This window comes from Glandiceps talaboti, chromosome 18 (genome assembly GCF_964340395.1).
Source record: "Glandiceps talaboti chromosome 18, keGlaTala1.1, whole genome shotgun sequence".
NCBI classification, from domain to species: Eukaryota; Metazoa; Hemichordata; class Enteropneusta; family Spengelidae; genus Glandiceps; species Glandiceps talaboti.
In genome coordinates, this window is record NC_135566.1 from 17,260,793 (window position 1) to 17,276,651 (window position 15,859).

General features: G+C 38.8%; 1 protein-coding gene across 1 annotated transcript in view; it reads right to left on the bottom strand.

Annotated features, from left to right (window-relative positions):
- Positions 1-14,831, bottom strand: part of LOC144449763 (VWFA and cache domain-containing protein 1-like) — a 34,641-nt gene extending 19,810 nt beyond the window's left edge. Inside the window, exons 1-4 of the mRNA XM_078140339.1 lie at positions 14,711-14,831; positions 6,255-6,457; positions 4,174-4,236; positions 3,306-3,467 (exon numbers count right to left, since the gene is read on the bottom strand). Coding sequence (XP_077996465.1) covers positions 3,306-3,467; positions 4,174-4,236; positions 6,255-6,419 — 390 coding nt within the window. The 5' untranslated portion in view covers positions 6,420-6,457; positions 14,711-14,831. The remainder of the gene's footprint in view (positions 1-3,305; positions 3,468-4,173; positions 4,237-6,254; positions 6,458-14,710) is intronic.
- Between the last annotated feature and the right edge of the window lie 1,028 nt (positions 14,832-15,859).

The window sequence follows — 15,859 nt, forward strand, 5'->3', positions numbered from 1 at the left end:
AACAAGAAGACCCCGTGAACACTTCCTCATCCTCTACAATACCCAATGAATCTACATATCGAAGTTGATCACAATCCCTCACTCTAGTTGCATGACAGACTGCCTGCACAACCTCACTGTCAATCTGACCCTCTTTACAATTCCATGGAATTCTGGACAAAGCATCTGCATCTATATTTTTCCTATCACTTCTGTATACTAGGGAAAAGTCATACAAGGAAAGGTCAGACAACCATCTCTGCCCACAGGCATCCAGCTTTGCTGATGTAAGTACATAAGTAAATGAGAAACCCATGTCTAGACTAGCTCATAGACAAAGTAAGAAAGTGGAAGAGATAATTAATTCATCCAGTTCAAATGACGAGGGGGGGGGGAAGAATGTCCCTTTATGATCCAAGTAAACACACTAAATCCTTGTGCACCAGAATATATCCCCTTGCATAAGAGAGAGTTTGCGGATCGCATTCATAATATTTCCCATGATATTTCACATGACACGCATGACACGTATGTCACCTCCAGAAACGACACTTCACATGATTCACTAGAAACAGAAAATACATTAAGTTTAACTGATATGACGAATGAATCAGAAGTAGGTTTAAGACGGTCTACAAGACACAGAAAACCTCCAGATAGATTTGTACCGGGTGAATGGTCCCGAAATTTAGTTCAACATGTCCAGCAGCTTGAACCATACTTCACTTTAAAAATTTAATGTCAATTTATTTATTAGTAGAGTTAAGTTTGTGCTGTGATGTTAATAGATCACTCAAAAGAACTCCCTAAGACAACAAAGATTGGTAAATTTGAATTGTAAATTTTTCTTTACGTCTAGCCAGAATGTATGTACGAAGTAGTCTAAATGACGAGGACGCCATTTCCTCAAGCGGGGGAGTATGTCACAGTTACAATTTTGTTATTCAGTGTTAGGTTTTGTTTTAGTTATGTAACTTTCTGTCCTTGTACTTATGTAAATTTCTTTACCTTCATGAATTTCATTAGATACTAGTAGTCAAATAGTTTTAGACAGGTGTACCGTGTCAGGTATAAAAAGCCCAACACACAGGTCACCGGTACATTCATTTTTTGTGTAGCCAGCAAGGCAACAACATACCTCTTTCACTTTGTACTTCAGGTTAGTTATATTCTCTTTTTCCTTTTGTGACATTCATTTTTTGTGTAGCCAGCAAGGCAACAACCTACCTCTTTCACTTTGTACTTCAGCTCCTGTCCTTTCCGTTATGTGTGTACGTTGTAATAAAGTTTATTTGAGTTAACTGCATCAACTGGTATGATATTTGGAGTGTGAGGCGGCAACCGTGACACATACATACATACATACATACATACATACATACATACATACATACATACATACATACATACATACATACATACATACAAACAAACAAACAAACAAACAAACAAACACAAACATACACAAAGTATCTGTACTTCGTTACATCGGCCATCCTATCTATGATATCCGCCTTGGGAGGGGGGTGGGTGGATTGGTGTTTTTGAAATTGGCAGTGGGGGGGGGGGGGGGTCATGCTATTTTGAAAATTGTGGATGGGGGTGTCATTGTGTTTTGGATTGTTATGGAATCAAAAAATCACTTTCGCATATAACCTCGCCTAAAATGTGGTACATGTAAATATTTGTTCTTGTCCCTGTTGCTTACATCAATTCTTTTAATATTACTTCACGTCATAAGAGATGAAACTAATTAACTATACATATACATATACATGTATTACCTAGCTACCACACTTGTTTTAGAACATGTCATGTAAATTCTTCGCTGTTTCCCAATCAATGCTTCACTTTTATTGCACTGTATAGATGAACTTGAACGTTTCGTAATGGTGATCGTCATAGATGTTTATAAAAGAAGTTAAACCTAAATTTTTCTACTCTTCAGTATGAACTTGTCAGAAGGGAATAATACACTTTCTATTTCGTGTTATGGACACTACAAATCACCATATCTCATCAGATTCCAGTTTCTATTATACACTAGGTATATGACCACCTAAAGTTCTCTAATATACCATGTGACATGACTCATTTAAAACTTATCTTTACATCAGCTTTTCAAAGCTTGGAAATATTACCTCAAAGGCTATGAATAACCTAAAGATTGCCTTAATAGAAACAAACAAAAAACCTCCAGATCTGCCAGGGGGAAAACCCCCAAGGACTCCCTCACTCAATAGGTCACTCATGCTTTCAACCAACAATCAGATGCACCAACCTTTTTACTGTCATAATAGTATTAAACTTTTCTTATATATTTTCACCCTATGCTAATTTGAGATGATATTGTCTTTTAAAGATGTGAAATGTTTGCTAAGAAAGTCTAAAATTGCCTTAAAACTCCAAATCTCCCCTACCAATGATACTATCATTAGATGTGTTGACCTTTACTATAATGATGCCATTTAACTTTTTAAGATCATATTTCAACCCTATGTAAGTTATAAAGAATAGTTTCTGATACTTGGTGGTGCTGTCTTATAAAGCTTGGAGGTTATTGCTTGAAAGGGTCTGAATAGCTTGAAATTGGCTTTAAGAGTAACAAACCTTCATGTCTTCTAGGGGGAGACCCCCTAGGACCCCACATGAGGTGTACACATCACAGTCTCAAGCTCTTCCCCTACCTCTTACTATCAAGGTGCTATCAATCTATATTTCAAAAATATTTCAACCCTATGTAGTTCCTTTTTACATGTTGGTGCTGTCTTGTAAAGCTTGGAAATTATTGTCTGTAAGTGTCCGAATCGTCTCAAAATTGACTTTTCAGAGTAAACAACCTCCAGGGTTTCTAGGAGGAGACTCCCTAGGACCCCCCCCCCCACAAGAGATGGACATATCCCAGTGTCAAGCTCTTCCCCCGACATCTTACTGTCAAGATGCTGTTAAACTTTATTTCAAAAATATTTCAACCCTATGTCGATGTTTATACATGTTGTTGTCTTGTAAACCTTGGAAATTATTGTCTGAAAGTGGTGTCTTCTTATATCGTAGATGCAAGACAGTCAAGCAGTCCACACTGAGTCACGATCAAAAAATACCTGTCATGTGAATATTGTATGGGGGTGGGGGGTCATCATGTTTTAGAATCAAGTGATCGGGGGGTCAGCCTTCGTTTGGTTTTACAGCTGGGGGGGGGGGGGTCGGTGACGTTTTGTCAGCCCGATGGAAGAATCCACCCCCTGGTGGAGAAACTGACCGGTCCCAAAGTATACCCCCCCCCCAAAAAAAAAAAAAGGAAAGGAAAAAGTATACGAGTGACTTACCACTTTTCCATATCTACTGTTGAACTCTGAGCCAGACAAGTCAACTTCACAACATTGTTGAAAGCTACCCTGCTCTTGGTCATACATTTTCACCACTGCATCTTTGATTTTTGTCAGAGCGCCAACTCTTTCCAGGAATTTTTGATTCAGTGCAGTTTTGAGCTGAAAGAAAGTATCAAGGATATAATTATTCATCTAAAAATTGCTTGTTTAAGAAAAATAATATGAATGTACGTTATCCTTTAATATTTACTAGGTAAAGTTTTTGTTCGTCAGAAATGACCCAATCTAATAACAGATTTGAAATGCCAACAATCAGTTCACTATGGCAGATGGAAATGATGATATCTTACGCGAAGTACTGTATATTATCAATTTCATCTTTACCATGGAAATGATAAAACTGCAAAAACAGAATACACTAGATGGTTTCTTAGATGATAACCACGGTTGAGAAAAACTTTCGTTCCTATGGAGATTAGAACCCCCCCCCCCACAAAACACAAAACAAAACAAAACAAAAATAATAACAATAACTGTTACAATACATTGAGATCGCATTTTGAAGTGATAACACAATAATATGATATGTGACGACATATATGGTGTTTATCATTGATTTTAGACTGACAACAGAATATGAAATATTTTATTTCGCAGGATTTGATAGGAGGTTCTAATGTCTATCTCTAAAAATGGCCGTTCTATTTCTGCAGCATAATTAATTTTCATTGTAACAAAAATACGTTTTCTCTAATTAAAGTACAAATTGTAGCTACTTTCAAAAAAATTATGACAATTACAGAAAAGTATAAAAAAGATATTCTACAAATTTAGGAAAATTAAAAAAAAATCACACAATTATTACCTCCTCCACCAGAGCTGTGCCCTCTATCGGTGATGGTTCAAATGTCAAGGTATCAAAAATGTTCTGTAAGAAGAAAAATTAATTAATAATTATAATTTGTCCTGCAGATTGACGTATTAATGACAATATGCCACATGCGTTAAAGTTCACAAGTTTACACCATTTACGTCACGTCATCAACTTTTCTAATTTATATTGAAAAGTAAAGGAATTAGTCAGATGTAACCGTAGCTGTTGTCATGGTAATTATAGAGTGAGGGAAAGCTACAGGTTTATACTATTAAAAAGGCAATATGGTTCTGAAAACGTAGACATACCTTAATACCAGAGTACATATTTTTATAACTACGTGCTGAATCAAATCTCTCATCAAGATGGCCAATGACCTATCTCTAGACTACCACCCCCAGCTCCCCTCCCCCAACCAAGACCAATCCCCATGCTCTATAGTATTGTGCATGCAATCACATTATCAGATCAACAATAAAAACTTGCTCTGTTTGGCCTGTGACATGTCTTTTTACCGTGACAATTCACAGTGTGAACTCTTGGTTCAGCACTACTTTATTAGGGGTACGAAATTTGACACATTTGCCAAACTGTGTCATAGTGACACATAAATTCATGTAGACAATGGTTTAAGTACCCTATCCAATAGTATCACACAAATTTGACGCAATAGTTACCATGGCAATGTGAGCGATTCATGAAATTCTGCATCGACATAATTTCAGGGTAATATTTAATGTCGATGCACGTTTTCATATGATGGCAGAGTTTCTCAAAGTTTTGGAAGAAGTTGATTTGGGGTAAATAAACCTCTCCCCTCCACTGTCTATGACTTAACTAACCAACCGTGACCACATCTGTTGTGTATATGTACTACATCCGTGTACTACAGTGAATGGTGTAGTGTTGTAGGTGAGTCGGAAGTTGGTTCTGGTTACCGGTGGAATTCACTTGTAGTTTTGTTACGGAGTTTATAAAGGGTGTTGACTTACTATAGTAAATAAACCTGGTATTGTTTGAGTAAGGCCTTATTTGAAAGAGGAGTAATTTTCAACAATGGAGATTGGTCGCCATTTTCTTTGTTTTTTGTGTGTTTATTTTCATTTGCGATCGACGTGTTTTGTGCAATCAGAAAGTTGCTTTGTGATGGCGTTTAACATGAATATCATGATGTTGAACTTCCCATGTATGAAGTGATTCTATTTTGCATTAAACGTCATCAGCAGCGATTGTCCGGGTCATAGATATTTGTTTAATTACATCTCCACAAGCCTCTGGTGGTATTAAATATGCTGACTTGGCATGAGCAAAAATAAAAGGTACGAACAATAATAAAAACAAGTAGTAAATTACGAACAAATAAACGTTTTAATTCATTTCCAGCTCCGGATCTTCAATCTGTCGGTCTTGTAGATCTAATCTGATCTAATCTAATCTAATAGTATCTAATCTAATCTAATCTAATTTAATTTCTTATAATTCCATATAACTATCACAATGCGCTTTACAAAGCACAGAAAAACGAGTACAAAAACAGAATCAAGCAAAAGTCTTATTGAAGTGTAGTGACACTCTGCAGATACGATGACAGAGCATTCCACAAGCATGGGGCACAAATTGAGAATGCTCTGTCACCATAATAAGCAGTATTGCTGAGTGGTTGGTGTAAGTAAATTTCGTTCCGTGAGTTACTGCGTAAAGCACGGCTGGAGCTACGTCGGGTTATTAGCAACTGATTAAGATAGCCAGGTGCAAAACTGTGAAGAAGGACTTTGAATGTTAGGGAGAGCATTTTAAAGTCTGCACGCTGTTGTACTGGTAGCCATGCGCCAGTGCAACACTTTGGGAAAAGGGGCAATGTGATCGAACGTCATGAACGCATGCAACCAACCAACCAGCCAAACAAGCAAACAAGCAAACAAACAAACAAACAAACAAACAAACAAACAAGCAAGCAAGCAAGCGCATACATACATACATACATACATACATACATACATACATACATACTACATTCTGTTATTAACGGTAGTTCAAAGTACACATCATAATACACTAAGTTTCAGTCCTACCTGCACTTCTTGCACACCAAGTCCATTGTTAGCTAAATTTAGCAGTTCCTGTGTAAATTTATCGGCATCCAGAAAGTCTTCCTGGGCACTTGCTATTGACGATGCCAGTATGATAATTGATAGAGTACTAATCCATGCAGGATACACACTGTTCAGTTTACTCATCTTGGTTGACTGTGTGTTGTGACAAGAGAATGAAGTGTCTATGGGAGAAACATGAAGATGACTATTATTTTGGACAATTAAGCAAATCATTTGAACGTGCTAAATAGCAATAGTTCGTTGAACATTTTTCTTTAAAATATTTGCAAAATGAAGAAGACAATTGTATATTACAGTTTGTAATTTCAAATTATTCTCAATACAATGCAATGCGCTACGGTACGTTTTATTCCAGTAAACAACAGCAAAAACCCTTAGACCAAATCTAATGAGACGTACCATAATACACTACCCGGATGTGACCTAAATGCCTGCGGTATATAGTAAGGCCAAACCCAAGCCATTTAATTGTACATGTGTACTTTATCACCAACAATGTATATACCAAATTATATGGAATTTGACAGATGTATTATTAGGATACATGGCAAGCACATTTTGACCTCGCCAATGTATGCATAAAATCACATGATTAATTTCACATAGTTTGAAATATATTGCCTACTTTTTATATCAAAATAATTAATTGTGGAAAGGACTCCTTGCAAACAAAAACTACCTCACCGTATTCTATTGAACATGTATCCTTTGTTATCATTGCTGTATGTACTACGTTATGTTAAATTTAAAAGAATTCATATTTAAGATATTTCCTAAATACCCCAAAATCACTAAATGTTGATAAACGTTGTAACCAATTAAGTTTTATATATGGGTTTTTGTTTCGTCCGTCTGTGTCTGTCTGTCTGTCTGTCTGTCTGTCTGTCTGTCTGTCTGCCTGCCTGCCTGCCTGGCTGTCTGTTTGTCTGTTTGCTGGTGTGTGTGTGTGTTTGTTTGTTTGTTTGTTTGTTTGTTTGTTTGTTTTATTCAACACAGTTAAAAGTAATTAATACTATATAAAAATCCCATACAAGACCGAAATCCTGTGCTTGGATAACACAGTATTAAAAGCCGGAAGATTTATGCTAATATGGTCTAAAAGCTAAGTAGCACTTTTATACAATACAAATCAAACAAGACTACATATCAACGCTGTACGTGTACAAACTGATAAACAGGTGCACTACAGAAAATGGCCACCAGTCATTAAATTTCTTACAAACACTGTTGATGCTATGGTTCACCAATATCCTTAATGTTGTAATGGCGTCAACGTATTCTTCGTTTTAGAACATTAGAGACGCGTTTTTGTTCAAAGGTCAAAGTGCATACAAATTATGGTCGTTCTATTATTATTAGTTGTAACGTCTTTTAATAGGCTAAGCCTTGTATTGTTGTTACTGTCTATAACGAATTTCGCACGTAAAGTTGTCCAATTGGTAGTTCCATAGGCATAGCAATGAAATGGAAGATTTAACGAATGTTCTTACGCACGGAAAGCCTTCAGTAATACACTGGAGAGGAATTCAAGCCGGGTATGTTGCGTAAACTGTAACCCTGCCAAAGACCGTTTTCGTAAAATTGGCTATCCCCCAATTTTCCTAAACATGACCCTACCCCCCAAGGCCTGTTCAAGTATTTCATAGGATAAAATGTTGTCAGATGCGAAAAGGGACGCGAGTGCCAGACACTAGTAGAAAAAAATAGTACAGTTTACGACACTTTCCGTACTATAGTTCAGATTGAGTTCAATTCTGTACTTTTATGCTGATGAGGTGGACGTTTCTGTACTTTCCCATTAGCGCCTGTCTAATCGGGGACCTCCTAGTCAAAACTAAATTTAAAAGTTTTTGACTGTAAACTATTACCGATATTAAATTATACAGTGGAGATTTTGGGTTTTAATAGGTCTACTGAAACTGAACGTGTTCAAAGTAAATTTCAGTGTTATATTTTGAGTCGTATATAAACATATATGTAGTCTTTGAGTATGGGAGCTACAAAAATGCTTGACAAGTGTTCATTACGGGAAGTAGGCTGAAATGTTTTGAGATTGCTGAACGAGAGCTGCAAAACTTTAACCTCAGACCACTTCTCCTCAGCCCTGGTTCAAGTTCTTAGGTCATAGTGGTGTAAACTACATCTCAGACCACAATGTAGTGACCTGAGACTACATGTACATGTAGGCCCTACCTACTGGTATATTATGTAACTGCACTTGACGCCAGTGTGATTTCTAACTAAACTGTGTTATTGAAAGAACCGATGTGACGTCATCTGTTTTCTTTGTACCTGACACAATCCTAGCTGCTGTATTTTGGGCATGTTCAAGAGGGACAATGTTTTTAGCTGGCAGCCCATACAGAAGGGCCATTCAGTAGTCAGGTATCGATGATATAAGTGCATGACCAAGGTTCTGACAAACTCCGTTTGTAAGATACTGGCGTATGCGACCATAGACAGTGGAGGGGCCCCCTCCACTGTCAATGATGCGACCTATTGTTCGGGGGTGAAAAAGAACTGATCTACATGTCAACGAGATGTGCTTCTTGAGGTTATAACGGTCATCAATTGTTACACAAATGGTACATGCTGAATCCACTAACTGCACAGAAGACGATCCCATGTTGATGTGGTTCATGAGACGAGGAAGCCTGTTGAACTGAGACGTGATAAGGAGGACCTCGGTTTTGCCATCATTAAACTAGCTTATTTTGGGTCGTTTAATATCATGTGCAACAGTTTCCATAGACAGTGGAGGGGCCCCCTCCACTGTCAATGATGCGACCTATTGTTCGGGGGTGAAAAAGAACTGATCTACATGTCAACGAGATGTGCTTCTTGAGGTTATAACGGTCATCAATTGTTACACAAATGGTACATGCTGAATCCACTAACTGCACAGAAGACGATCCCATGTTGATGTGGTTCATGAGACGAGGAAGCCTGTTGAACTGAGACGTGATAAGGAGGACCTCGGTTTTGCCATCATTAAACTAGCTTATTTTGGGTCGTTTAATATCATGTGCAACAGTTTCCATCTTAGTTACTGTAGTTGACGTATGTGATTGGGGAAATATATTGGTAAATCTGGTTGTCGTCTGCATGTTGTTGCATATTGAGATTTTGATGTCGGATTAGCTTTCCAAGTGGTGATGTGTATAGACAGCATACGCGTGTAAGAGTGGACCAAGCACAGGGTTTTGTGACACTCCACACTGCAAATGTTTGGTTTCTGATATGCCTTGTACAGAAATGGACTGTTGTATATCTTTGAGGTATAAAGACTCTAGTCGAATGCCTGTAATACCGAGCTCGGAATAAACTTGAAATTATGCTGGAGTCAGAATTTACGGGGGGGGGGGCATGAACAAAATTGAGGTTCAAAGGGAGGGGGGCATGACAATTGTGATGGTCTGAAAGGGCCCCCGAATATTCTGCTCATGATTTGAACCAAAATTAAACCTCAGGAGCAGTTGTTTACCAAGTAAATTTACATTTGTATAAGTGTATGCCTCTCTCTCTCTCTCTCTCTCTCTCTCTCTCTCTCTCTCTCTCTCTCTCTCTCTCTCTCTCTCTCTCTCTCTCTCTCTCTCTCTCTCTCTCTCTCTCTCGTCGCCGTATGTCTCCTTCTCTCTTGCTCTATCTCTCTGTGTGGAGACTTTGTTGAACATTCAAACCACAGGAGCAATCGTTTACCTTGTACTTTGCAAAATTGTTCACTTCATTTACCTACCACACATTTAATTATTAGGCAGCCAATGGCCAAACGAATGTGTGTGTCTGCCAAAATATCTATGTATTAGTTAAAGCGTAGGTAATACAGTTGTAAAATAATTTAATGAGAGTACAATTTGGGTATTGAAGACAATTTTCAAGTACTTTATGGCTTCCAATAATGTGTATGGTTTGAAATATTATGCCGCTAAATGGCCTCCTACATGTCCTTATTTTTCAAACAATTGCCTACTGTGGGAGGGGGACACACCCTCCCCACTAGTTATCGAAGGGGGGTGCCGTTTCTGTCAAGACATAGGATTCAAAAAGAAAACTCTGCTGGTTAAGTTTTTCCAAGTACAGGTTACAGCCCAATGAGCCCACATCCATTTGTAAAGAAATCTCTATGTCTGATATGTATGGACACTGAAGTTGATTTCCACTGTTAGCTTACAGTGTGTCATATAGTGTACCATACTGTACTTCTCTGACGTGTATGGGGAGGGGGTAATGTATAATTGCATATTAAAATATGTGCAGCCGGGGGGGGGGGGTATGGACGTCGCCATCTTTCAAGCGCTAAATTACCTGTTAATCGAGATTTGTTTCAAAACATTAGCATGGTTGATAATATATGTGAAAGGGGTAAACTAAGAATGGTTTCTGGGATCGCCTAAGTCAACACGACATATATTGTGGATGGTCTGAGATATTCGATTACGATTCACATCGTCCGATTTCCAATCGTCCCAATATCCATATTAACATTCTTTATCGTTTCAAAATCACAAAAATGCATATGTCGTGGTGGGGTGAGTACCGACTCTAGTTTGGTCTCCGCTCTCTCTCTCTCTCTCTCTCTCTCTCTCTCTCTCTCTCTCTCTCTCTCTCTCTCTCTCTCTCTCTCTCTCTCTCTCTCTCTCTCTCTCTCTCTCTCCGTCTCCCCCTCTCTCTCGTCTCCGTATCGAAACTTATTCAGTCATAAAATCATCAGGTTTCTGACAATTTCCAATACCTGTTACAAGAAAGACTGCAGTACAAGAATATTTGGTTAGCTACATGTATTACATCTGATGCCTTATACGTGACACGCACGATAATTGTCCAGTTTGCATCAGAGGGTGTGCCTCGCCTTCTGTACATGTGCCGTACGTCTGGCTTGTCTGTCAGTGTCACATTTTGCTTCCCCTCTTCAGTTTTCTCAGATGTTTTAAGAATTTAAACATAGTCAGTGTCTGATCGACAAAAATTCTTTCCACTGAAGTTTAGAAAACATTTAGTGCAACTCTACGTAAACGTCATGTTGATGCATCATACATCATCATGAGACGTCACATTGACCTCACACTTCGCTTCGCGCTTCCTTCAACGTCCGGTCGTTATGAAACTAGTTCGAAGGCTTTCGCTAGCGATAGCGTGGCCAGTCTTGTTTTACTGCGTAATCGTCTAATGTTTTCCAAATAATTATGAATTAATTTATCTTTTTGTTTACACTTTGGGTATTTTACTTGCTATTAGAACTCCCGGGCAACTCATATTTAATTTTCCAACCTTAGAATTTGTTCAATGATCGTCAGGTTTGAGTACTTTCCTAAGCCGGTCCCACAACTGTTATACTTATAAGTTATAGCTGGGCGTTGTGACCGGTAACCGGCTATTATCTACATCACTGCCTACTAGGTACGTCAAAAACACACCGTTCGCACATGTGAGCCTGATTTTAGGCAAAATATCGGGCTATTAGAGTGCATACAGGCCCTTTTGTTCGCTTGTATTGTTTGCATTTGGTATTTGGCATTTCGCACGTTGTTTATTTGCACCATTCACAGTGTCTTATCATGCTTTGTGTAACTTGTAAGCCTAATCGACAACTGGGCCAACGGTTTTTACTAGACAAATTTGAAACAAATTTTGCGTCAGTTTGATGGTAAACCTGCTATATTGACTACCAAACTTAGTTAACCCCAGTTATTTTTACTCATGTTGCATCACCATATATTTAGAAAGAGTATATATGAAATATGAGAGCCATGTGAAACTTCTTCAGTGCAAAATGGGATGAAGATATGAGGGCAAAGTCAGTGCTCCTTATAGTCTCGCTGCCAGACTCGAGACTATCGTCCCTAATCTGTTTACCGAGCGGCGCAGCCGCGAGAATAGAGGGGGACTGGTCCCGCTCTTCTCGCGGCTGCGCCGCTCGGTAAACAGATTAGGGACGATAGTCTCGAGTCTGGCAGCGAGACTATGCTCCTTACAGCAGTTTGTTTTTCCCGCATATGCATACATTACCCATAATCCTTTTAAGTATTCTGCAGATATCTGCGCAATGTGCACTCATGACTCATGAAAATCTGGAATGCACTGATCGAAGCCAATTGTACAGTTATACTATAAAAACAGGAGTTATGAGTATAATTGAAATAAAACAAGAGAATAAGAGATGAGGGCCCTCAGAATCGTCACGTAGAGTGATATAACAGTTACATGGATGCCGGGCATGTACCCATAGGTACGGGCCCGGGGGGGGGGGGGGGTTCTGCATGCCGAACGTCATTAAGTATTTCCTTTACTTTGGTGCTCATGATCGTAATTTGGATGATGCCCAAGATATTTGAGGCGTGAATACCTGTTGTTCTTCTAAAGGCTTGTTTATTACTGTGAAGATCACACCCTAACACTTAATTGTTCTATAAACGACACATGGACAAGAATACTATTCCCATAGAGGTTAGTCTAGTTAATTCCTGATGGACCGTATTTCGTTCAGCGTTACGTTGTACATAACACGGTCAGTCAGAAACTATAGACGACATGGACGACATGGATGCCATATAATATTCCCAATAGTCACTCAATTTTACTTAGCTAGAAATAATGTCCACAGACTCAAATCTGTCAGCACGTCTCTACTGTGAGTTTGTTGACGCTATTGGCCGGTCAGGTTTGTTAAGAAGCTCCATACACTAGCAATATTTGTGGCCCAATTTTAAACTATTATTGGAAACGATTGTCATGTCATCTAAATCTGTATTACTATGCATCAAACGCGTAGAAATGTGAAACACGTTTAGTGGTGGCGGTATGTAGTGCATAATGAAAAGGCGTACTACGAACATTTATTTCAAAATGAGCCCTGTGATATTACAATCTACGTACGTCCTAACCATGTAGTTCATATCATAAGCCTGCTTATATACATACATATGTATCGAATACACTAGCTACACGTATAGCGTTTATGTACGTATTGATTGCAAGCACGGTAGATTTGAATATTCATTTGTTTACTGCCCGGTTATGGGGGTGAACTCATGAATATATTCTGAACTAAATGCAAATGTATTCAAATCACTTCCGACTCGCAATCTGAACTATTTTTCAGATCGAGTATAATCCGATTAGACAGGCGCTAATGGGAAAGTACAGAAACGTCCACCTCATCAGCATAAAAGTACAGAATTGAACTCAATCTGAACTATAGTACGGAAAGTGTCGTAAACTGTACTATTTTTTCTACTAGTGAGAACTACTGGTAAAGGATTCGATTCCACCGTTGCCAACACATTGATGCAAAGGTTCTTTCCCTCTATCACTAGACTAGTTCCTAAACAGTATCGTTACGATTTATACCTTCACTCACACATGTACAGGCTGGTTATCCAGAGTAGAATCACAGGCTGGTTATCCAGACTACTCTGTTACCACCATTGTGACAGTGTGAAGGCACTGCTTTAATTAATTCCTGTGTTTGGGTCTAATTAGCAGAGCTGAAGGCCTGAACTCCTAAAGACTAGATTGGTGCACAATCGACATTGGCTGGGCCGAGGTCAACGTTACTGCTCCACCACATCATACCCGACATATTTTCACACTGTTTCCCCTGTGAGACCCATGCCTCTCCGTATTACAACTAACACTGAATAATGCGCCTTTTCTCCTGAGAGCTCAAGGCGCTCACAAATACCCATGGCATGGATCAATGGCCGCTCGACGGCCCTTTACAATTCCTCAACTCACTGGAGAGCATACTATGTAGTCCATTGCAGCTCTATAAGCGCATAGGATTAAAGCATTCACATTGCAACCTCTATCCCTACCAAGTACCCAATTATACGTTTAGATGACAGGCACAATCGTGGTTCAAATCGTGGTTCAGTACGTGGTTGTCGGCAGCGATTTAACCGATATGATATCACAGTGCAACATTGGCAGCGGTAGGGTGTTGCAGCAGTGGGATGGAATACTGGGGGCAGAGTTGGGATGCCAAAATTTTGTAGAGTTAGATAATACAATGACTCAAAGTAAAATGTGAAAATATCTCATTTGTAAAATATGACCCAGCCCCATTCCACCGGCCCTCCACGACCTATAATAACTCAAGCCTCCCGAAAACGTGATGAAATAAGATTCAAATTCAGACTGACAACGTATAGACTAACGAACTGAAATGGTCGACTTGGTCCTGTATATATTGGAACGATCAAGATTCAAACATGCAACTGTGACGATGACATGATTTTCATCAACTTTCAACAAACCCGACGTAACCGCTCACAAGTGTAGGACCCCTTCAATGAATCATATCTGACACATTTGCAAAATTAAGTGTTCAAACAAAAATGACGTGTATTTTTTATGATATACAAATAAAAACAACGGACAACACAAAGGCGGAAGTAACAACTTATTAGGCCTACCTGTTCACAAACGAGGACTGCTCACGTTAAAAATGAACTCATATAGCTTCCAGTGTCAAGACGTTACATAAAGATGTACTTCCTGGTAGCTATAGGTATTATATACACGTGCATGTGTTTTGTATGTTCGTATTTACATCGGAAGAAAACAACTTCCTAATTACGTTACGGAAAAGTTTCAAAACCGTGCCAAATCATGTGACCATCGACCATGTCATACGTCATTGGCCGCTGCTATCAACAAGAATTCAACTCCTGTGTTTGGCAAACGCTTGTAAACACAGCCTGTATATGTACAAACTGCATTGTTATTTTTGACAATTGAATATTAGTCTGGACTAAAATTATTAATAATAACAGTGCACTTTACACATATACAGGCTGTGTTGACAAGCCACATACAGGTTATTTCAGCCATGTTTTAAGGAGTAGAACAAGCAACTGCACTTGACACACTGAACAAAAGTATTGAAAAAATTAAAGATCATCAAGTTACAGATACTGTCCCTTTAATGAATTTGATTATACGAAAAAGATTTCTGCCAAGCACAAATATCACCACACTTACTGGTACATTATTCTCTGTTTATAATTGATATCGTGATTTCCATGTGGTACACACTCTCCCTGATCGAGTAACCTGTAATAACTCTGAAATCTCAGTATCACTTTGTGTATTGCTTTTTTCACTACTCTCACTGTCACTTTCCTTATTGTCACTATCACTGTCATTCAATACATTGAGGACATCATCATCATCACCACCACCATCATCATCATCATCATCATCATCATCATCATCGTCATCACCACCACCACCACCACCACCACCACCATCACCATCACCACCACCACCACCACCACCATCATCATCATCATCATCATCATCATCATCATCATCATCATCATCATCATCATCATCATCATCATCATCATCTTCAGTGGAGCTGGAAGCACTGCTGTCTGTTTCTTATTCCAAGGCTTTTATTTCTTTCCTTGGCCATATTTCATATCGCTCTAATGTCTGCTGGCCAAGACTTTTCCCAATGTGGGCCTCTACAAGTTCCACTTTGTCTTTCTTCAAAAGCTTGTATTCAGCAAGTATGTGATACAGGTCAATATTTCATTGGAAATCGTGTATGTAGGGCT